Here is a 24,315-nt window from a genome sequence, read left to right on the forward strand (position 1 = left end):
CGTGGCGGTCTAGAGCGGTCCGGTAACGGAGCGGCTCGGTGGCCATGCCAAGCGCGCGGCGGCCGTGGGGCATCTGTGGCCGAGCGTGCGATGCCGACCCCGAAGGCGTGGCGAGCGACGGCGTGGTGGTGCGGCCGTCGACCGGCTCGGTCGCCGGCTTGGAGGAGCCCTGTTGCTCTTGAGCTTCGGGGCCGGTGGTAGTGTTCACCATGGGCGACGGCGACCGACACGCACCGGCGGCACCGACGGACGCGGTCTGGGCGATGTGGGTGGCGCAATGTTCTGCGCGAACCCAACGAGCGTCAGCCATCGGAGCCGTGGAGCTTGGTGAGGGCGGAGCTTGTAGGAAACATTGACACGCCCCTACCTGGCACGCCAAATGTTGGATTTCGGGCTCCGCAAACCCCTAAAGATTCGAACACTCGGGCATGTACGAAGGTCTCTCCCTGCTTCACCTCGCCTAACCCACTATTCGATGGAAACGATGAAGTACTCACTCGACAGCGAGGGGAACACATAACACAATAGTTTACCCAGGTTCGGGCAGCTGCGAAGTGTAAAACCTTACTCCTACTTTTGGTGGATTGCCTCTCACGGAGTTGGTGGATGAATTAGTACAGTGTTCTTGGGCCTCCGAAGGCCGACCGACTAGGTGTCTTGTTCTATCGTCGGAATGAACCCCATCTCTAAAGTATCCTACCCTCTTTATTTATAACGGAGGATCGGGTCCTCTTCCCTCATAGCTTTGACGGGAAGGGATCCCACAACGGCCAATTTTGAAGGGGGACAAGGGAACATGTTCCCCTGCCCAAAGGTGGTCATCGCCTGCAAAGTAACTGTCTGTGCCGCAGAGACTGGCCCATGGATGATGTTTGCCCTGCTGGTGGGAGGCTGCGGCTTTGTTGCACCAGAAGGGAAACCTTTGGAAGATGCCTTTGGAGAACCTGTACGCCCCCGCCTCCTTTGCACCAAAGGGGAAACTGTTCCGTCCTGCCATCTGCTGCTCGCCTGTCCTTCCTGGCGTCACCCTTGACTCCTGAGGCCCGACCTTGCCTCGGAATATCCGCCGCTCCGGAGGGGTCTTGCGGAGGCCCCCCTGCGGGTCTTGACGCTGTTCCTCCTCGTGAGGCTTGGCCCCTCGTGAGGGCCTTTCCTTGAACGGTGTCGGGCCCGTTGGTTTGCTCCGGTGAGGCGGGCGCGCCCTGGTCCACACGTAGTCAGGTTTGGGTACCCCCAATCCCAGAACGCCGAGAGTATGAGTGGCCGGCTTAGCCCCGGTATGCATCCTGCAAGGCGCGTCGAGCATCTGCTCGAAGGTGAGCTTGGGCTGCCATGTGTTCTTGCCGGTCCGCTGTCGCTGAGCGCCGGCTTGAGTAGCCGGTTGTTCTTCCTCCACGTTGGCCACCTGCTTGCTTCCAGATCGCGGGTCAAGTTGATCCGCATTGCGCTTGTTGTTCTCGCTGCCTCGGTTGTCGCGAGCCGGCTTAGACGTAGCCGACTGTTGGGCGGTCTTGTCCATTGTGTTGATCGTGATCCTCATGGCGCACTCGGCAGTGGCATACTTGTCCGCCTTGGCCATGAGAACCGCCAAATAGGTCGGCTCAGAGCACATGAGCTTATGCTTGAGAAGGGTGACGTCTGAGCAGCCGTCGATGAAGTACTGAATAGCTTGTACCTCATGCACTCCTTCGCAGGAGCTGCATAACTCCGTCCAGCACGTGACGTAGTCGTGAAGGGGTTCGTCCGGTTTTTGAAAGCACATGGCCATCTCGCGAGGCCAGCCAAGGCGCTTGTAAGTGCCGGTGAAGTTGCGGACGAACGCCTATTCAAAGTCAACCCAAGAGTTGACGCTGTCGGCTGGCAGGCTGTTAAGCCAAGTCCTTTCCGAGCCAGTCAACATGAGTGGCACGTAGTGGACGACTACACGTTTGTTGCCCCGAGCGATGCGAGTGCAGTAGTGTAGTTGATCAGCCAGTCCTCCAGCTTGGCGGAGCCGTTGTACTTTGGCGTGTCTCGGGGAAGGGTGAAGCCGGTAGGGAACGGCTCCCCTTGGATCCGGGGGCCAAAGCACGTCGGACCAATAGGACCCTCCTCCTCTAGGAGGGCCGACTGCGCTAGAAGGTCGATGCGGAGACGAGCATCATTCTCATTGCGAGGGACACGAGGGCCGATCCGAGCCGTGAGCTCGGGAGGGATCGGGGGCACATGCATGTTGGCCCTTTCCCGATGCCTAGGCGGGGGAACTCCATGGACCGAATCTCCTTTGTCACCATCCGCCTCGCGGAGCCGGCTAGAAACTGCTCGAGGCTAACTCTAGTGTTGTAAACGCCAGTCTTGGCTTCCCTCAGCCCTCCGGCGAGAGGTGCGATGGGTTGAGGAAAGCTGAGCCTACTGTCGGCCGCTCGGGACACGGGGAGCCTCAGGATCGAGCCTCGGAGACACCGAGAATGCGTGAATAGGGTCAAGGCGAGCATGCTGCTCGTTGGCAGCGTCGAGGAGGTCCTTGGCGCGCCTTTCTTGGCGAGCACGCTCCTCGTCCTGCAGAGCGCCTATTTCCGCAAGAGTCGTCTGGGCAGCCCGCATGTTAGCTGCAGGAGTGTCGTAGATGGGAGCTTGCCGCCTAGGATTTCGGCGATGACCCGACCGCGGCCGCGGACCTCTCCACGTCGGCTGGGACCATCAGCGGCCGGAGTGAGGCCATAAGCGGAGTTATACTCGCGTGTGTGGCCTCCATCCTGCGCTTGGCGGTGGCAAGGGCAGTGCCCTCCACTAGGAGCTGCTTGCGAGCCTCCTCCAGCTTGGCCCTGGCCTCTGTTGTATTCGTCGTCATGGCGATGGGCGTGGTCAGCCCAGCAAGGGTGGCGCGAAGCGGATCAACAGGACCTGAAGGGTGGTCAACTGCATCCACCGCGGCCTTGTCGCGACCTGAACTGGTGCTACTCCCAACAACCATCACCTCCATAAGATCAGAGGTAATGGCAACGTCGTGCGGGGCAAGACACCCCGCAAACGATGGTGGATCGCTGCAGTCGAGTACGTGGCAGGAGTACTCATCGGGCGCAGGCGCGTCCTCAAGGGTGAGTCTGCTGAAGCTTGCGCAGAGCGCGTCGATGTCGATGTCCACGCCAAGGTGGTGAGGCTCCTCGTCGAGGCGCGGGTTGCTGAAGAGAGCGCAAAGGCGGGCAACGTCGGAAGCGACGCTGGCAAGCGGCTTGCTGGCGATCTCCCCAACAGAGCCTGTAGGACGGGCTGGACCATTGATCAACACCGCGGAAACCTCCGCAGGGGCAGGCTCCACGGGCGTGCTGATCAGTCTAGACGCGAGGCATCCGGTGAAGTTGGCGGAGGGTCTCGCTTGGAGCGTAACCCCGACCGATGTCGCGGACGGCCCCATGGTGGGCGCCAACCATCGTCCTTTTCTCACGACAGATGCCATGGGTAGGCTTCTCGAGAGTGGTTGGAGCCGAAAAGACACAGGCGGGCTCCGGGAACGGGATTGGTAACTAGCGAGCAAGACGCACGATGTACCTAGGTTCGGGGCTCTCCGTGATAGATAATACCCCTAGTCCTGTCGGAGTGGTTGCTGAACCAAAGTGTTTACAGTATGCTCCTTGAGTTGTTTAGCGGAGGAGGAAGAAGGAGCAGGCGGCTCGAATTCTACCTCTCCTATGTGGTGTGTGTGGGTGCGAGAATGGCCGACCCTCTGCATGGAGGGGGCGGGGGGTTTTATAGACGAACCCACCCGCCTACAAAACGGATATAAGTACATTATGGGGGACCCGACTAGCAGCCTCTGAGGACGGCCTCGGGGCCACTGTGGTTTAGTCTTGTCGCTTGAGGGGCCCGCCGGCTGCAAGGTCCCATCTGGCCATGAGACCCGCTGGCCACCCTATGGGGTGTTGGGTAACGTAGCATAAATTCAAAAAAAATCCTACGCATATTCAGATCTTCCTATGGAGAGACCAGCAACGAGAGAGGGGTGAGTGCATCTTCATACCTTCGAAGATCGCTAAGCGGAAGCGTTACTACAACGCGGTTGATGGAGTCGTACTCGCGGTGATTCAGATCGCGGTGTGATTCCGATCTAGTGCCGAACTACGGCACCTCCGTGTTCAACACACGTGCAGCCCGGTGACGTCTCCCGCACCTTGATCCAGCAAGGAGGAGGGAGAGGTTGGGGAAGAACTCCAGCAGCACGACGGCGTGGTGTCGATGGAGAAACGAGGTCTCCCGACAGGGCTTCGCCAAGCACCGGCAGAGAGGAGGAGAAAGAAGGGCAGGGCTGCGCCGAGGGAGAGGGAAAACTGTGTCTCCAAAAGGCCAAAAGCGCCCACTATATATAGGGGGAGGGACGGGCTGCGCCCCCTTGAGGGTTTCCCTCTCCTGGGAGGAGCGGCAGCCCTAGATGGGGGGAGGTGCGGCGGCCAAGGGGGGGAGGAGGGGTGGCGCACCCTTCTCGTGGGCCTTAGGCCCACCTGCGCTAGGGTTCCCCCCCCCTCTCCCTTCTTCTTGCGCCATGGACTGAGTGGGGGCGCACCAGCCCACCTAGGGGCTAGTTCCCTCCCGCACTTGGCCCATCTAGCCTCCCGGGGTCGTTGCCCCCTTCCGGTGGACCCCGGGGCCACCTCCGGTGACGCCCGAAACACTTCGGTGTCCGAAACCATCCGTCATCTATATCAATCTTTACCTCCGGACCATTCCGGAGCTCCTCGTGACATCCGGGATCTCATCCGGGACTACGAACAACTTTCGATAACCTCGTATAACAATTCCCTATAACCCTAGCGTCATCGAACCTTAAGTGTGTAGACCCTACGGGTTCGGGAGACACGTAGACATGACCGAGACACCTCTCCAGCCAATAACCGTCAGCGGGGTCTGGATACCCATCGTGGCTCCCACTTGCTCCACGATGATCTCATCGGATGAACCATGATGTCAAGGATTCAATCAATCCCGTATACAATTCCCTTTGTCTGTCGGTATAGAACTTGCTCGAGATTCGATCGTCGGTATACCTATACCTTGTTCAATCTCGTTACCGGTAAGTCTCTTTACTCGTTCCGTAGCACGTCATCGTGTGAGTAACTCCTTAGTCACATTGAGCTCACGATGATGTTCTACTGAGTGGGCCCAGAGATACCTCTCCGTCACACGGAGTGACAAATCCCGATCTCGATTCGTACCAACCCAACAGACACTTTCAGAGGTACCCGTAGTGCACCTTTATAGTCACCCAGTTACGTTGTGACGTTTGATACACCCAAAGCACTCCTACGGTATCCGGGAGTTGCACAATCTCACGGTCGAAGGAAAAGGCACTTGACATTAGAAAAGCTTTAGCATACGAACAATACGATCTAGTGCTATGCTTAGGATTGGGTCTTGTACATCACATCATTCTCCCAATGATGTGATCCCGTTATCTATGACATCCAATGCCCATGACCAGGAAACCATGATCATCTATTGACTAACGAGCTAGCCAACAAGAGGCTTGCTAGGGACACATTGTGATCTATTTATTCACACATGTATTACTGTTTCCTGTTAATACAATTATAGCATGAACAATAGACGATTATCATGAACAAGGAAATATGATAATAACCATTTTATTATTGCCTCTAGGGCATATTTCCAACAGTCTCCCACTTGCACTAGAGTCAATAATCTAGTTACATTGTGATGTATCGAACACTGATAGCATTATGGTGTTGATCATGTTTTGCTCGTGGAAGAGGTTTAGTCAACGGGTCTGCAACATTCAGCTCTGTATGTACTTTACAAATCTCTATTACTCCACTCTGGAGATGGTCCTGGATGGAGTTGTAGCGGCGTTTGATGTGCTTCGTCTTCCCATGAAACCTGGGCTCCTTGGCTATGGCAATGGCCCCAGTGTTATCACAGAAGAGTGTCATTGGACCCGACGCGCTTGGAACCACTCCAAGCTCGGTGATGAGCTCCTTCATCCAAATTCCTTCATGAGCTGCTTCTCAAGCAGTTGTGTACTCCGCTTCACATGTAGATGCTGCCACGACTTCTTGCTTGCTGCTGCACCAGCTCACTGCCCCACCATTCAAAACATATACGTATCCGGTCTGTGACTTAGAGTCATCCGGATCTGTGTCGAAGCTAGCGTCGACGTAACCTTTTACGATGAGCTCTTCGTCACCTCTATAAACGAGAAACATTTCCTTAGTCCTTTTCAGGTACTTAAGGATATTCTTGACCGTTGTCCAGTGTTCCACACCGGGATCACTTTGGTACCTCCCTACCAAACTTTTGGCAAGGTTTATATCAGGTCTGGTACACAACATGGCATACATAAGAGAGCCCACGGCTGAAGCGTAGGGGACAGAACTCATCTTCTCTCTATCTGCTGCCGTGGTCGGCGACTGAGTCTTACTCAATCTCATACCTTGCAAAACTGGCAAGAACCCTTTCTTTGAGTTTTCCATATTGAACTTCTTCAATATCTTGTCAAGGTATGTACTTTGCGAAAGACCTATGAGGCGTCTCGAACTATCTCTATAGATCTTGATGCCTAATATGTATGCAGCTTCTCCAAGGTCCTTCATTGAAAAACTCTTGTTCAAATAGGCCTTTATGCTCTCCAACATCTCTATATCATTCCCCATCAATAAAATGTCATCCACATATAGTATGAGGAAAGCTACAGAGCTCCCACTCACTTTCTTGTACAGACAGGCTTCTCCGTAAACTTGTATGAACCCAAACGCTTTAATCACCTCATTAAAGCGAATGTTCCAACTCCGAGATGCTTGCACCAGCCCATAGCTGGAGCGCTGGAGCTTGCGCACTTTGTTAGCACCCTTAGGGTCGACAAAACCTTCTGGTTGCATCATATACAACTCTTCCTTAAGGTTCCCGTTAAGGAACGCTGTTTTGACGTCCATTTGCCAAATTTCATAATCATAAAAGGTGGCAATTGCTAACATGATTCGGACTGATTTCAGCTTCGCTACGGGAGAGAAAGTCTCTTCGTAGTCAATTCCTTGAATTTGTCGAAAACCCTTTGCGACAAGTCGAGCTTTATAAACGGTCACATTACCGTTTGCATCAGTCTTCTTCTTGAAGATCCATTTATTTTGTATGGCTCGCTGGTCATCGGGCAAGTCCACCAAAGACCATACTTTGTTCTCATACATGGATCCTATCTCGGATTTCATAGCTTCAAGCCATTTGTTGGAATTCGGGCCCGCCATCGCTTCTTCATAGTTCGAAGGTTCACCGTTGTCTAACAACATGATTTCCATCACAGGGTTGCCGTACCACTCTGGTGCGGAGCGTGCCCTTGTGGACCTACGCGGTTTAGTAGTAACTTGATCCGAAGCTTCATGATCATTATCATTAACTTCCTCTTCAGTTGGTGCAGGCGCCACAAGAACAATTTCCCGCGCTGCGCTACTTTCCTGTTCGAGAGGGGGTGTAATTACCTCATCAAGTTCTACTTTCCTCCCACTTACTTCTTTCGAGAGAAACTCTTTCTCTAGAAAGGATCCGTTCTTGGCAACAAAGGTTTTACCTTCGTATCTAAGATAGAAGGTATACCCAATAGTTTCCTTAGGGTATCCTATGAATACGCATTTCTCCGCTTTGGGTTCGAGCTTTTCTGGTTGAAGTTTCTTCACATAAGCATCGCAGCCCCAAACTTTCAGAAACGACAACTTAGGTTTCTTGCCAAACCATAGTTCATACGGTGTCGTCTCAACGGATTTAGACGGTGCCCTATTTAAAGTGAATGCTGCATTTTCTAATGCGTATCCCCAAAATGATAACGGTAAGTCGGTAAGAGACATCATAGATCGTACCATATCTAATAAAGTGCGATTACGACGTTCAGACACTCCGTTGCGTTGCGGTGTGCCAGGCGGCGTCAGTTGTGAAACGATTCCACACTTCCTTAGGTGTGTGCCAAACTCGTGACTCAAATATTCTCCTCCACGATCAGATCGCACACATTTAATTTTTCTGTCACGTTGATTCTCAACCTCACTCTGAAATTCCTTGAACTTTTCAAACGTCTCAGATTTGTGCTTCATCAAGTAGATATACCCATACCTACTCAAATCATCGGTGAGAGTGAGAACATAACGGTAGCCACCGCGAGCTTCAACGTTCATTGGACCACACACATCAGTATGTATTATTTCCAATAAGTCGGTTGCTCTCTCCATTATTCCTGAGAATGGAGTCTTAGTCATCTTGCCCATGAGGCATGGTTCGCATGTGTCAATTATTCAAAGTCAAGAGACTCTAATAGTCCATCAGTATGGAGCTTCTTCATGCGCTTAACGCCGATATGACCAAGGCGGCAGTGCCACAAGTATGTGGGACTATCATTATCAACTTTACATCTTTTGGTACTCACACTATGAATGTGCGTAACATCACGATCGAGATTCATCAGGAATAAACAATTCACCAGCGGAGCATGACCATAAAACATATCACTCATATAAATAGAACAACCATTATTCTCTGACTTAAATGAGTAGCCGTCTCGCATTAAGCAAGACCCTGATACAATATTCATGCTCAAAGCTGGTACTAAATAACAATTATTAAGGTTTAAAACTAATCCCGATGGTAGATGTAGAGGTAGCGTGCCGACGGCGATGACATCGACCTTGGAGCCATTCCCGACGCGCATCGTCACCTCGTCCTTGGCCAGTCTCCGCTTATTCCACAGTTCCTGCTTTGAGTTGCAAATGTGAGCAACAGCACCGGTATCAAATACCCAGGAGATACTACGAGCGCTGGTAAGGTAGACATCAATAACATGTATATCACATATACCTTTAACGTTGTCGACCTTCTTGTCCGCTAAGTATTTGGGGCAGTTCCGCTTCCAGTGACCCTTTCCCTTGCAATAGAAGCACTCAGTCTCAGGCTTGGGTCCATACTTTTTCTTCTTCCCGGCATCTGGCTTACCGGGCGCGGCAACGGCTTTGCCCTCTTTCTTGAAGTTCTTCTTACCCTTGCCCTTCTTGAAACTAGTGGTCTTGTTGACCATCAACACTTGATGCTCTTTCTTGATTTCTACTTCTGCAGACTTGAGCATCGAGTACAACTCGGGAATGGTCTTCTCCATCCCTTGCATGTTGTAGTTCATCACAAAACCTTCGTAGCTTGGTGGGAGAGACTGGAGGACTCTGTCAATTATAGCATCATCCGGAAGTTCGACTCCAAGTGAAGTCAGACGACCGTGTAACCCAGACATTTTGAGTATGTGCTCACTGACAGAACTATTCTCCTCCATCTTACAGCTAAAGAACTTGTCAGAGACTTCATATCTCTCAACACGGGCATGAGCTTGAAAAACTAGCTTCAGCTCTTGGAACATCTCATATGCACCGTGTTGCTCAAAACGCCTTTGGAGCCTCGTTTCTAAACTGTATAGCATGCCACACCTAACCAGAGAGTAGTCATCACTCCGTGTTTGCCAGACGTTCAGAATGTCCTGAGCTGCTGCAGGAGCGGGAGGGTCACCTAGCGGCGCGTCAAGGACATAAGCCTTTTTAGCTGCTTCAAGGATGAGCTTCAAGTTGCAAACCCAGTCCGCATAGTTGCTACCATCATCTTTCAGCTTGTTTTTCTCTAGGAATGCGTTGAAATTGAGGTTGACGTTGGCCATCTACAATATTTATAAAGACAACTTTTAGACTAAGTTCATGACAATTAAGTTCATTTAATCAAATTAAGTATGAACTCCCACTTAAATCGACATCCCTCTAGTCATCTAAGTGATACATGATCCATGTTGACTAACCCGTGTCCGATCATCACGTGAGACGGACTAGTCACCATGGTGAGCAACTTCATGCTGATCGTATTCAACCATACGACTCATGTTCGACCTTTCGGTCTCTTGTATTCGAGGTCATGTTTGTACATGCTAAGCTCGTCGAGTCAACCTAGGTGTTTCACGTGTGTAAATCTAGCTTACACCCGTTGTATGCGAACGTTAGAATTTATCACACCCGATCATCACGTGGTGCTTCGAGACAACGATCCTTCGCAACGGTGCACACTTAGGGGAATACGTTCTCGAAATTTTAAGAGGGATCATCTTGTTATGCTACCGTCGTTCTAAGCAATAAGATGAAAAACATGATAAACATCACAATGCAATCATATGGTGACATGATATGGCCATTATCATCTTTGCTCTTTCGATCTCCATCTTCAGGCATCGCATGGTCATCATCGTCACCGGCGTGACACCATGATCTCCATCATCGTGTCTCCGTGAAGTCGTCACGCCAGCTACTACTATCACTACTACTATAGCTAACCGTTAGCAATGAAGTAAAAGTAGTAAGCACATGGCGTTGCATCTCATACAATAAATTAAGACAACTCCTATGGCTCCTGCCGGTTGTCATACTCATCGACATGCAAGTCGTGAAACCTATTACAATAACATGATCATCTCATACATCATACATGCAACATCACAACTTTGGCCATATCACATCACATGTCAAACCCTGCAAAAACAAGTTAGACGTCCTCTAATTGTTGTTGCAAGTTTTACGTGGCTGATTTGGGTTTCTAGCAAGAACGCCTTCTTACCTACGTGACAGCCACAACGATGATATGCCAAAGCTATTTACCCTTCATAAGGACCCTTTTCATCAAATCCAATCCGACTAGAGTAGGAGAGACAGACACCCGCTAGCCACCTTTATGCACGACGTGCATGTCTGTTGGTGGAACCAGTCTCACGTAAGCGTACGTGTAATGTCGGTCCGGGCCACTTCATCCCACAATACCGCCGGAAAATAATAAGACTAGTAGCGGCAAGCAATTGACAAATCATCGCCCACAACCTTTTGTGTTCTAGTCGTGCATAGAATCTACGCATAGAAAACATGGCTCGGATGCCACTGTTGGGTAACGTAGCATAAATTCAAAAAAATTCCTACGCATATTCAGATCTTCCTATGGAGAGACCAGCAACGAGAGAGGGGTGAGTGCATCTTCATACCTTTGAAGATCGCTAAGCGGATGCGTTACTAGAACGCGGTTGATGGAGTCGCACTCGCGGTGATTCAGATCGCGGTGTGATTCTGATCTAGTGCCGAACTACGGCACTTCCGCGTTCAACACACGTGCAGCCCGGTGACGTCTCCCGCACCTTGATCCAGCAAGGAGGAGGGAGAGGTTGGGGAAGAACTCCAGCAGCACGACGGCGTGGTGTCGATGGAGAGACGAGGTCTCCCGGCAGGGCTTTGCCAAGCACCGATACAGAGGAGGAGAAAGAATGGCAGGGCTGCGTCGAGGGAGAGGGAAAACTGTGTCTCCAAAAGGCCAAAAGTGCCCACTATATATAGGAGGAGGGAGGGGATGCGCCCCCTTGAGGGTTTCCCTCTCCTGGGAGGGGCGGCAGCCCTAGATGGGGGGAGGTGCGGCGGCCAAGGGGGGAGGAGGGCTGGCGCACCCTTCTGGTGGGCCTTAGGCCCACCTGCGCTAGGGTTCCCCCCTTCTCCCTTCTTCTTGCTCCATGGGCTGAGTGGGGGAGGCGCACGAGCCCACCTAGGGGCTGGTTCCCTCCCGCACTTGGCCCATCTAGCCTCCCGGGGTCGTTGCCCCCTTCCGGTGGACCCCCGGGGCCACCTTCGGTGGTCCCGGTGGTACCGGTACGTTACCGGTGACGCCCGAAACACTTCCGGTGTCTGAAACCATCCGTCCTATATATCAATCTTTACCTCCGGACCATTCCGGAGCTCCTCGTGACGTCCGGGATCTCATCTGGGACTCCGAACAACTTGATAACCTCGTATAACAATTCCCTATAACCCTAGAGTCATCGAACCTTAAGTGTATAGACCCTACGGGTTCGGGAGACAGGTAGAGATGATCGAGACACCTCTCCAGCCAATAACCATCAGCGGGGTCTAGATACCCTTGGTGGATCCCACTTGCTCCACGATGATCTCATCGGATGAACCACGATGTCAAGGATTCAATCAATCTCGTATACAATTCCCTTTGTCCGTCGGTATAGAACTTGCCCGAGATTCGATCGTCGGTATACCTATACCTTGTTCAATCTCGTTACCGGTAAGTCTCTTTACTCGTTCCGTAGCATGTCATCATGTGACTAACTCCTTAGTCACATTGAGCTCACGATGATGTTCTACCGAGTGGGCCCAGAGATACCTCTTCGTCACACGGAGTGACAAATCCCGATCTCGATTCGTACCAACCCAACAGACACTTTCAGAGGTACCCGTAGTGCACCTTTATAGTCACCCAGTTACGTTGTGACGTTTGATACACCCAAAGCACTCCTACGGTATCCGGGAGTTGCACAATCTCACGGTCGAAGGAAAAGGCACTTGACATTAGAAAAGCTTTAGCATACGAACAATACGATCTAGTGCTATGCTTAGGATTGGGTCTTGTACATCACATCATTCTCCCAATGATGTGATCCCGTTATCAATGACATCCAATGCCCATGACCAGGAAACCATGATCATCTATTGACTAACGAGCTAGCCAACTAGAGGCTTGCTAGGGACACATTGTGATCTATTTATTCACACATGTATTACTGTTTCCTGTTAATACAATTATAGCATGAACAATAGACGATTATCATGAACAAGGAAATATGATAATAACCATTTTATTATTGCCTCTAGGGCATATTTCCAACATGGGGTTGGTGCGTGGGGCACGCAGGACACGTGGAGTACGGTCGGCGTCGTCTAGCGGGATCCGGCGCTGGTCAGTGGTACGTCCGTCTCCACTGTAGCCACGCCGGGCCAGGAAATGGAGTGAGCGCTGGCGTGCGGGTACTGTGCATGGTTGACGGCTCGGAGCCGGCGTCGGTCAGCGGTACGGCCGCTGACACTGTAGCCATGTGTGCGCTTCTCCATCGTACCCGTGCTGACGTACCTTCACCTTTAATCGAAGGCCCCCGTCACATCCTAGGGATTGACGTCACATGTGCCCTTCAGCCGGCTGGCGGCTTGGCCAGCTGTCCACAGAGTAGCCGGTTACGCTCCTAGCCGGCAAGTACTTCATAGCCAGCCAGGAGGAGCCGACAGATGAGGAAGCTATTGTCCTTTCTATACCAAAGTATAGAAGAGTATGCTTGATGAGCCTACACCGGGGTTATCTCCCCGTCATGAGACTTTTAAAGGAAAAATCCTTTGAAGCCGTTTAGTTTGTCGGAATGAATTCATATTTCTATGTAGGATAGAAACTAATCCTTCACATCCCAAAGAAAAAAAATATTAGTCTCGGTTCAATAAAAAAATCATATTTATGCATTAAATGACATATCTTTTTCTATAAGTAGTGAGATACATGTCCTTTCACTTCTTATATGTTTTCCCTATTTCTATGATATTTCCATCATATGAGTCAAAGGAGGCCTAATTTGTTTGAGAAAAACATAAATGGAACGAATGGAAAAGAAATAATTTACAAAGTTGCATGCAAGTGTATAACTTTCTACTCCTAGTACGATTCTCCTTTTTTGAAAGTAACTTTCTATGATTATCTAAAAGAGTATGCACTTATCACGTCTCTCTCTCTCTCTCTCTCTGTCTCCTCCCCGCTTCTTCCTCCATCTTCCATTTCAGCGTCGAGACGAGAAAAGAAAGAGGGCGCGCGCGAAAAGGATTCGCTGGTCCCCTCGGTAGCTCCAGATCACGCCCAAATTCGTGGCTCTTCCAGCCGCGAATTTGGTGGTGCCTTGCATTGGTGCATTTTCCGACCTGTTCTTTGTGTGATTTCTTTAACCTCCCCCGCGTTCTTGCGGCTCATTTCTTGACCGATTGAAGCGCCGGCGGATTTCTCCGGCTGCGCCTCCGGATTTCCTCGATCTGGGGGGCATGCCAATGCCGCTGCGCATTCGGTTCTCTGCCTCGGAAGCCCCCCAAATCCCCCACCGTTGGTGATTATTAATGAGCCATCTCGCCTTAAAATCGGCGCGTTTCTCGGAGCACCTCGAGGCATCTGATTTCAGAAGGCCATTGCCGCGATTTTGCGCGAGCTTGGGCGGGGCATTTCGGAAATAAGCTTCCAAGAAAGCGCTATTCCGAGTGTTTTTTTGTCGAAACATTTGTGCCGCCTCACTGGATTTCGTTGGCCAATTGCTTCAGGGAGCTCACGGATTTGTTGTCCGTCGCCACAAACCTCCCGCCGGTAAGCCGGAGGAATCACATTGCGATGGTCGAGTCGGTGTAGGAAGGAGCAGGCAAAAGATGAGGCGCTGCAGGGGAGAATGGCTCCCCGCGCGGTGCATCATCTCCGTGCTGCTCTTTGTACCGATGGCCTGCGGACGATTGCTCATTGGCGCAAGCGATACGTTGCCGCCGCCTGCGCTGACACCAACCTTCATCAAGCAAGTAGACGATTGGGTGAGTAAATTTTCCATGTATTTCATCGCACTCGGTAGTAACATCTGTATTGGAGTAGATGGTGTCATTCCATAGCTTGTGGTCAAGAGCAAAGTAGTTTAGTTTGGGCCATCTTAAGAAGTGAGAATTAAATTCCTACTCCCTCCGTTCCTAAATATAAGTCTTTCTAGAGATTTCACTATGAACTACATACAAATCAATATAGACATATTTTAGAGTGTAGATTCACTCATTTTGCTCCGTATGTAGTTCATAGTGAAACCTCTAAAAAGACTTATATTTAGGAACGGAGGGAGTAAGTATCAATCCTTTTGCAAGAGAAAAAACCGGTTCAGGAAGGCAGGAATTGCCACCATCGAGATCATAGAATGATAGAATTGCAAGGATTGCCCGGCTATATTTCTGATATGGTGTTTATGTTGGTGACCTCGCTCTATCAACACATAGGGTCCACATGTATGAGCTCATGATGCCGACATTCAGAACTGTCATGTGGTGCTCTTCGAATTACCTGTGACAGAAGAGATGAGATCACTGAATTTCTAGGGTTCCCAGAGGCCAAAATTGTTTATGGTTTTTACTGCATTGAAAATACTGACCGTACAGATTAAAACCCTGCAAGCAGAAGCAGAGATTTTGAAACAAATTATTAATGTTCCCTCCTGTTAGGTACACATCACTGCACTGGTCGAACATCTTTATGCGCTAATGATATCTTAATTTTTAATTATTACTGCTTATTTGATGAGTAGCATGTGTCAGATTAATTCTGTTATTATTGGTACGATGCATGTAGACTTAAGTAAGGAATGTGATGATAATATGATATTTAGTCCAACATACTAGTAACGTTTTACAGCAGGTAATCTTCAGCGTGGAATTTTATGGGATAATAATTTGTACTCCCTTCGTTCACAAATATAAGATGTTCTAATTTTTTTTCTGAATCGGATGTATATAGGCATGTTTTAGTGTGTTTGTTCACTAATTTTAGTCTGTGTGTAGTCCATTTTGAAATATTGAAAACATCTTATATTTGTGAATGGAGGGAATAGTTTCTAACTGCTGACTCTCGCTGGTTCATGGTAGTTTATATTTTTATTAATGGCCTGGTTTATCATATTATTATTCTGAAAAGGATGCACACCCAGTTTATCTCATTAGCATCTGTTACTGATTAATTTTCATGTACTGACAAGGGTGACCACTCGTTACGATATCTATAGGTGGAACACGCGTGGCTCCAATGTGGATTGGACAAGAAAAGCCTTCAAGATGTTAGAAACTACTACAACTATAAGCATGTACTTGATATCATCCATAGGATATCTGACAATAAGGGCCCTTCCCCTGTCATTGAAAAAGGCGCCAGCCCATTGACACCAGAAATCAAGCAAACTTTGCTGATATGCTTAAGCAAACAGAGTTTTGAGGTTGCAAAAACCCTACCCGATGGTTATATCAAAACACTTATCGCCTCAATGAGAGGAGAACTGACTCCGGGACCTGTTCCTGCAAATGAAGCAGTAAAACCTTCGCCAGCGAAATCAACTAACAGTGCTTCATCAGAAGCAACTACAAAAAAGGCAGTGCCTGCAACTAAACCAGTAGAAAAAAAGGACAGTGATGGCATGGAAATTACCACTGTCATTGGTGTGTCCCTGGTTGTTATAGCAGTTTTAGGTTTTCTCTGCGTTGGCTGCTGCATGTACCGTGAAAGCCAGAGTTCCGAGGATTCTGCCTATGATAATAAGCAACTCGTGAATCTAAGTAATGTCTCGTATCATCCATTTCACTAGAAGTCAAGTTTTTTCTTTCTTCTACCACTAACTTTTATGCTTTCATTTGCAGCGGATTCTTGCAAGTCTTCCAGTGTAAATCTAATAGATATCACTAAGCTGGGAGCATTGCCATTACAGTCAGAGGCTGGCCAAAATGGCCATGTGAATCAAAGTTCAAAGGAAGGCCCAAACACTGATCAAATTGGCTATGTGAGACTAAGTTCACAGGAAGGCCCAAACACTGAACAAAATAACCATGTGAAACTAAGCTCACAGGAAGGCCCAAACACTGGACAAATTAGCTATGTGAAACTAAGCTCACAGGAAGAACCAACCACTGGTGAAAATAGCCATGTGAAACTAAGCTCACAGGAAGATCCAAGCACTGGCCAAAATAGCCATGTGAAGCTAACTTCGCCGGAAAGTGCAAACACTGATCCAGCAATCTACAGCAGTTCCGCCAAGCCAATGGCTGCTTCTGTTGGTTCTGTGCAAGGATCAACACCAATGCCTCAACCAATGATGCCACCTCCAACACATCCTCAAGTACTTGTGCCTCAACCAAAGGCTCCTCCTTCACCAACAGCTCCTCAAGCACTTGTACCGCCTCCAAATGCTTCTCCAGTTCTTTCCTCTGGACCCTCACTGCCACCAGCTCCAAAAGCCTCCCCGCCTCCTCCCTCGGCACCCTCACCACCTACTGGTCCAAAAGCTGCACCACCACCACCACCACCATCAAAATCTGGCGGACCTCTCCCGCCACCACCAACGCTGCCTGCTTCTTCCAAAACGCGTCCACCACCACCTATGAAGTCAGGCAATAAGGCAGACACAGATGCAGACTCTAGTGAACCTAAACCAAAGCTTAAGCCCTTCTTTTGGGATAAAGTAACAGCAAATGCTAATAAATCAATGGTGTGGGATCACCTTAAATCTGGATCATTCCAGTAAGTTGGTAGAGATAGTTGAGCTATATATCCACTATTGTAAGATCGTGCCATTTTATAACTAAATGATACTTCTTCGCAGGCTTAGTGAGGACGCTATTGAAACACTTTTTGGTTATAATGCTGACAAGAAGAGTGGTGATGCCAAAAAAGATTTAGCATCGAAGGAAGCTGCCCAAGTTATCAGGATACTTGATCCTAAAAAGGCACAGAACCTGGCCATATCATTAAAGGCGTTGAGTGTTTCAGCAGAGGAAGTTTCTTGTGCAGTTAAGGAAGGTAAAGTGTATTGTCACTCGTCTATACTGTGCAAGTGCATAGCTCTTCCTGGATCAAATGCAGCTTCTTCTGATTCTTGCCAGTCTTGTAGATACAGTTATTTTATTTTATTTTTGGGCAAAGCTCCAGTTTTTTTAAGTTGCAATGATGCATAGAATACTTATCCAGCTTCTGGTCTATAACTCCATGCAATAATATATCAGCTGCGTATATCAATTGTGTCTTCACAATCAGGAGTTACAGCTATTCTTCTGTGCTAAGGGCAATGAATCACTTGATTTCATTTGTTTCTTCTAGTTTTCAAAGCAAATAGTACACATTTGTGCTAAACTGGTGTGAGTCTTGTCTTCTAGGTTAATTCTAATTCTTGAACTGATAACAAAGTCAGAAAGATTATATAGCACGCAAGCGATGTCAAATGCTCAAATCGGCATTTGGTTCTAGAGTTTTTCGATAAAGATTTGGTTCTAGAGTTAACTACATTTGTGTACATCTGGCCTCCATATTTTGGAATGGACGCCTCAAGCATGGGTTCATGTGCTTCTTGTTGAAGTGTATATGTGGATTGCCTAGCCCTTTCTACCAGTTCGGTTTCTTGGTTGCGTTGGCTAGTGCATGAAGCTTAACACTTCTGACTATTCTATTTGGACATTTTTGAACAAAGAACATGTTGATAAATCCTATTTTCTGGTAGCATATTTTGCCTTATCAATTTCCCTCAATAATTTGTAGGAAATGAACTTCCATCCGACTTGATACAGACCTTAATTAGATGGGTCCCGAATACTGATGAGGAGCTCAGGCTTCGACTATATACTGGGGAACTCTCACAGCTTGGTTCTGCAGAGCAGTTCTTAAAAGCAATCATCGACATTCCTTATATCTATGAGCGCCTGGATGCATTACTTTTCATGGCTAGTTTACCAGAGGAATCTTCAAATGTAAAGCAATCTTTTGCCACCTTAGAGGTAATAGCATTACCATTGTAACCTATTTGGCTTCCACGCTATATCCAGTTCTGTTGTACTGTATGACTTGTATCAGTCAAGTTTGATGCTCTCTAGTCCTTTTTACAGATGAACATTTTTATCAAGTAATAATGGAGATTATTTTAGTGTAAATGTTACCACTCTTTCTGCAGCTTGATGTTTTTACCGATCTTCTTATCTCTGCTATCTTGGCATTTAAATCCTGATCAGGTGGCTTGTGAGGAGCTTAAAAACAGCCGCCTATTCTTGAAGTTACTAGAAGCTGTACTTAAAACAGGGAACCGGATGAATGTTGGCACGTTCCGTGGAGGAGCTCAAGCGTTCAAGTTAGACACCCTGCTCAAGCTTTCTGATGTCAAAGGAACTGATGGGAAGACAACGCTGCTGCATTTTGTTGTTCAAGAGATAATCCATTCTGAAGGTGTCCGTTCTGCACGGGCTGCAAAAGAGCAGACGGGCGGCGTATCCAGTGTGGATAACAATGATCTTATTGAAGATGAATACAAACAACTAGGTCTGCAGGTTGTGTCCAGTTTAGGAGATGAACTTCAAAATGTCAGGAAGGCAGCAATCCTGGATGCAGACCAGTTGACTATGTCGGTAGCAAGTGTTGGCCACAGGCTTGGTAAAACTAATGAATTCTTGAACACTAGCATGAAGAGTCTGGATGAAGATAGTGGGTTTCACCACAAGCTTGTGCGTTTCATGGAGCAGTCTAAAACTGATGTTGCTTTCTTGCTAGAGGAAGAGAAGAAAACACGGTCCATGGTAAAAAGCACTGTCGATTATTTCCATGGGAGTACAGGGAAGGATGAGGGTCTTCGGTTATTTGTCGTAGTGCGAGACTTCCTCGCAATGCTTGACAAGGTGTGCAAGGAGGTGAAAGAAGCATCAAAAGTGGCTCCAAAGAAAACGAAGACTGAAGTTACTCTGCCTTCCCACACACCCAAGTCTTTTCAAGATCCCCGGCGTAACCTTTTTCCGGCAATTCAAGACCGGAGGGCAGATAGTTCAAGCTCTAGTTCTGATGAGGAAAGTTAACTTAAACGAAGGTACTCTACCTATCTTTTCCTTCCAGCGCTTGGAGGTTTGCTCTTTGAAAACATTAGTAAGAAGAGATGGGCAATTGCAGCTCAAAAAAGAAGCAAGAGATGAAAAATTGACGATAATCCAAACTCTGGCTTTGGTCACTTGTTCAGCAACAGAATCAAATTGCTGAAGGAAGGCAGCCATCTTCCATAACGTCCTTGGCAGGTAATTGTTGCACTTTGGCTCTTATCAAACAAACAAAGGCGATATTCACGATCAAGACGGGGAAGTGAGACGGAAGCTGAAATTGGACGTCGAAGCGGGCGGTGAAGAAAACCGACCTCTTAGTTAGGGCATGGCATAACAGGGAGGAAGAAGCCGCAGGCTGGCTGACTGAGTGTGACACTACCTGCTGTTTTTTCCGCTGTAGGAGTACATTTCTACCATCACAGAAAGGAGAGGAAGAAGTACAGTAGTAGAAAGACAGATGCACCACACAGGCTCATAAACATTGGATTCTTTTGCTTGCACTTGACAAAACTTTTTGCAGAGAGCAAAGCTGTAAATTGTCATGCTTTTAACCGAAACATCCTGCGTTCGCGTCATGTGAGTATGCTCTGGCCTCGGGCGACTTGGTCTGCCTTTTGCAATGTGGCGTGAGACCTGGTACCAGATTCGTATTCGTACTGCTGTTGTGCTGTCTTAGCTTCCTTTTCTCGATCTGTACCTACCGTTTCTTCACCGTCCGGATAGTCAGGGCACCCAAAACAATGTGCAGCGGCTGCTATATGTGGACTGATAATTGTTTATCTCCCATACCATTTCAATCGTTTTCTATCCTTGGTCGAACATTTAAGATGAAAAAATAGGCAAGAATTGACAGTGGAAATTTGACAAGAACACGGTAGTAGAATTTGACAAGTGCAGAGAATGTAACAATTCATAGATGCGACTTCTATAGAACGTAGCAACGAATTACAGAGGATGTAACCATTGTCCACACCTAGTTTAGCACCGGTACAAGCACACAGATTCATTCAGAAACTAATACGTACTACTCCTAGTAAAACGCAACACCTAGGCAACACTTGACTGCAGACGCTACTACACAGATACAACATCCACAACCTTCTGACCGAACACGCTACTACACAGATACAGCCGAGCACCCACGACCACCGAGAAGGAGCCGTCATCTAGCTATCGTCATCGGCAGCCGCGGCCTTGGCGCTGCCTCCGGCCTTCTTGGGGAGCAGAAGGTTGTGGATGTTGGGCATGACACCGCCGCTGGCGATTGTGACCATACCGAGCAGGCGGGAGAGCTCCTCGTCGTTGCGGACGGCAAGCTGGATATGTCGCGGCACGATGCGGGTCTTCTTGTTGTCCCTCGCGGCGTTCCCGGCCAACTCCAGGACCTGCACAAACAAGGGAGTCGCAACGGTTACTCTAAAATTCGACAAAGCTTCAAGCGAAATTAGCGAGCAGAACCGCCTAGGCACAAAGAAAAGTGAGAGGCGACAGATACAAATAGTACTAGTATTCTCATCCGAAACCCTAGAAATTTTCCCCAATTTGGCGGACAAACCACCGATCGACGAGACACCAACCGCTCGAATTCACCACCCAAAGCAGCAAAATCAGGCATCGGGTAATAGAATTCCACGCACCTCAGCGGCGAGATACTCCAGCACGGCGGCGAGGTAGACGGGAGCGCCGGCGCCAACCCTCTCGGCGTACTTGCCGGCCTTGAGGAACCGCGCGATCCTGCCGACGGGAAACTGGAGCCCGGCCTTGGAGCTCCTGGAGATAGCCTTCTTGGCGGCGCCGGAGCCGATAGCCTTGCCCCTCCCAGCCATGTCTACAGTACTCCGAGGGTTTCCGCGGTTGAGGAATGGAAGCGAGAAGCTACGGGAGCAAGTGCGGAGGGGGTGTGGTGTGGGTATACGGCTGGTAGGCAGGAGCGGTGGGTGGGGGGTGGATTATATAGAGGAGGAGAGCCAATGCGAGGGGAGTGCGCGGATCGGTGACGTGGTGGAGAGGACATGCGGCGAGCGGCGGGATCCAGTCCGTCGGATGGGAAGAGCCGTGGAGCGGTTGGTTTTTGGTTTACCGCCTCGGCTTTTCGCCGTTTCGGGGTCGGTGCTAACTCCAACTCCACCGCGATCCCGTCTTGTCCGTGTACATGTCTTTGACGTAAAATGGATATAAACGACATGAACTCAACACGTAAGAGCATATTCATTTTTTGTTCGTTTCATGTTCGTTTAATCCATTTACGGATCAAATTTAAGAACGAACACGCACGTATGCTTTTTGGACACTTTTTGTTCGAGTTGTGTCCGTTGCATGTGAGAGCTCACCCGCCTGTCATTGAAACCCGATGGGCCCACTCACCCATCCTTCTCTTTCCTCTTTTTCACACAGCGCTCCACCCACGACCATGACGAGGTTGACGAGCAGGGACGGCGCGCCGACGAGCAGCAGCAATGGGAGTCGGGGCGGGTGAGCGCGGCTAGGCGATGTGGGCGGCGTACGAGCAGGCGCGGCGGCCAGGCGGGCGCGCAGGCACGGGTGGGATGCGACGGGGCGGGCGGAGCAGGGCACGGGCACGCAGCCGACAAGGGCGAGCGGGCGAGGGCAGGGCGCGGCGGCAAGGCGGGCGCGCAAGCGCGACCGGTGCGCGGCGGGGCAGGCGGAGCAGGGCGCGGGCACGCAGCCAGTGAGGGCGAGCGGGCAGGGTAGGGTGTGGTGGTCAGGCAGGCGCGCAGGTCGCGGGCATGTGGGCGGCGAAGGCGGGCGGGCGGGCGAGGGCAGGCCCCGACGAACGCGCACGGGCGCTGCACCAGCAGGGGCGGGTGCTTGCGACCACAGGCGTGGCATGGGCGAGTCGTTGTAGCTAGGGCGCGATCGGAGCAGAAAGGCGAGGCGGGCAAGGACGAGGGCCTGGCGAAGCTCGCAGCAGTGGACTTGGCGAGCTGCGGGAGCGCGGGCGCGACGACTCACTAGCGTCGGCGACGGGTGCAGATGGGCGCGGTTGTAGGCTTGGCGCGACAGGGCACGGCGGATTCGGGCGATGCGGCTACCAGGAGCACGGTGGGCGCGGGCGCGGACCTCACCGACGGCAGCGACCACCCGGAGCTCCAAGCGCACGACAGCAGCCACGTTGTGTTCTTTACACGTGTGTTCTTAATGTGTTCGATTGAACTAGTATCACCCTACCTACTCCCAATATCTACTCCATTCGTTCCTAAATATAAGTCTTTTAGGGATTTCACTACTGACTACATACGGAGAAAAATGAATGAATCTATACGCTAAAATATGTCTATATACATCCATATGTAATATGTAGTGAAATCTCTACAAATACTTATATTTAGGAACGAAGGAAGTAAGTACATACTATGATTCAGGGGGATAGGAAATTCGTACATGGTCATCCTTAGGGGAGAAGGTTCTAAATTTTCTTGGAGACATATCTATCATCAAATCAGATTTCTCATATGTTCTCCATATCTTGGTACTTCTGAAGCTCTTTGCATCTTTATAATAGAGTACTCTTGTGTTATCTAACATTTGTTTTCCCAAGTGTACTCCTAGTGCTAAGACACTCAAGAACCTCAAGGTAAGTATATGCATCATATCCTTGTTCATGATGATCTCTTGTCTCTTGCACGTATTGTTTACAAGAGCGAGTCTTGAACATGGAAATTCTTCATTCACGTATGTTTGACGCATATAGCCAAGATTAATATGACTTGTCTTGTCCTTCTACCATGCGTGTGCCCATGCAGTCAAAAGCAACTATCCTTTAAAAAGGGATTGCACACATTTAGGAGGAGCATGTACTAGTCATGTATCTTTCAAAGCTGTCATATTCTAATACTTATCTTTATTTGAAGCTTTGATTGTATGTTGTCATCAATTACTAAAAAGGGGGAGATTGAATGCACATATGCTCCTTTGATGGTTTTGATAATTCATGACAACATACATTGTCGCTTGGACTAACATTTTTATCTAGTATATTTTAGGTATAGTCCATAGAGAGCATTGGCAAAAGGATTGTGAGGAGAAGCCCTTGATGGAGGATGTAATAGGACTGGCTCAAGCTTCAAGCAAGAAGACTCTATGTTTTACATTTGTGAGAAATCACTTTGAGTCCATAGGAAAGTCAATACTATTAAAAGGGGGTGAGATATTATGATGAACTGGTTGCTCAAGTGCTTAGAGATAGCCACCAAAAATACTCATCCATTCCCCCACAAATATCTCTGTCCAAAGCTAAACAGCAAAATCGGTGCCACCAACTATTTCCACTCGGCCCTACCAATTTCCCACCACACAAATCCTTTGCCAAATCCTACCATCTCGGTACCACCAAGTTTCACATTGGTGCCATCGAGATTCAGTGACTAACTTGCTATTGAGAAGATTTCAAGAACCGGATTTTCCGAGTTTGAATTCGGTCTCGCTGAGATTTGGAAACTGGTCTAGGTCATCACATTGGTACCACTCAGATTTATATATCGGACTCACCGAGAATTCAGAAGTTGCCAGATTTAGTGCAACTCGATACCACTGAGATTTATTTTGGTGTCACCGAGTTGGGCAATAATGTTGTAACGGTTGGATTTTGGGGGATGCCTATATATACCCCTCCACCTCCTCTCATTCGTAGAGGAAGCACTCAGAACATACTTACGCTTGCGAGGTCCATTTTTTTGAGAGAGTCACCTACTCATGTGTTGAGATCAAGAGATTCCAATCCAACCATTTGAAACTTGATCTCTAGCCTCCCCAAGTTGCTTTTCACAATATCAATCTCTCCTACCCATGCCAAAACTGTGAGAGAGTGAATGAGTGTTGTTAATACTATCTT

General features: G+C 49.0%; 2 protein-coding genes across 4 annotated transcripts; one reads left to right on the forward strand and one right to left on the reverse strand.

The window, feature by feature from the left end:
* Positions 1–13,571: 13,571 nt before the first annotated feature.
* Positions 13,572–20,038, forward strand: LOC123425797 (formin-like protein 11). Of its 3 annotated transcripts, XM_045109535.1 has the most exons (7): positions 13,572–14,408; positions 15,635–16,178; positions 16,260–17,136; positions 17,219–17,415; positions 18,148–18,383; positions 18,615–19,456; positions 19,537–20,038. In XM_045109535.1, the coding sequence occupies exons 1-6, from the start codon at positions 14,253–14,255 to the stop codon at positions 19,443–19,445; spliced, it is 2,841 nt and encodes a 946-aa protein (XP_044965470.1). In that variant the 5' UTR covers positions 13,572–14,252; the 3' UTR covers positions 19,446–19,456; positions 19,537–20,038. The 3 variants fall into 3 exon arrangements, with proteins under 3 accessions (XP_044965470.1, XP_044965469.1, XP_044965471.1); XM_045109534.1 differs by having other exon boundaries at positions 18,615–20,038; XM_045109536.1 differs by lacking the exon at positions 15,635–16,178 and having other exon boundaries at positions 13,574–14,408; positions 18,615–20,038.
* Positions 20,039–20,366: 328 nt separating this feature from the next.
* LOC123425798 (probable histone H2A.2) lies at positions 20,367–21,390 on the reverse strand. Its single transcript, XM_045109537.1, has 2 exons — positions 21,101–21,390; positions 20,367–20,848 (listed from the first exon to the last, which is right to left on the reverse strand). Exons 1-2 carry the CDS (start codon positions 21,287–21,289, stop codon positions 20,630–20,632), a joined length of 408 nt encoding a protein of 135 aa, XP_044965472.1. The 5' UTR covers positions 21,290–21,390; the 3' UTR covers positions 20,367–20,629.
* Between the last annotated feature and the right edge of the window lie 2,925 nt (positions 21,391–24,315).

The sequence above is a fragment of the Hordeum vulgare genome, chromosome 2H (assembly GCF_904849725.1).
Source record: "Hordeum vulgare subsp. vulgare chromosome 2H, MorexV3_pseudomolecules_assembly, whole genome shotgun sequence".
NCBI lineage: Eukaryota > Viridiplantae > Streptophyta > Magnoliopsida > Poales > Poaceae > Hordeum > Hordeum vulgare.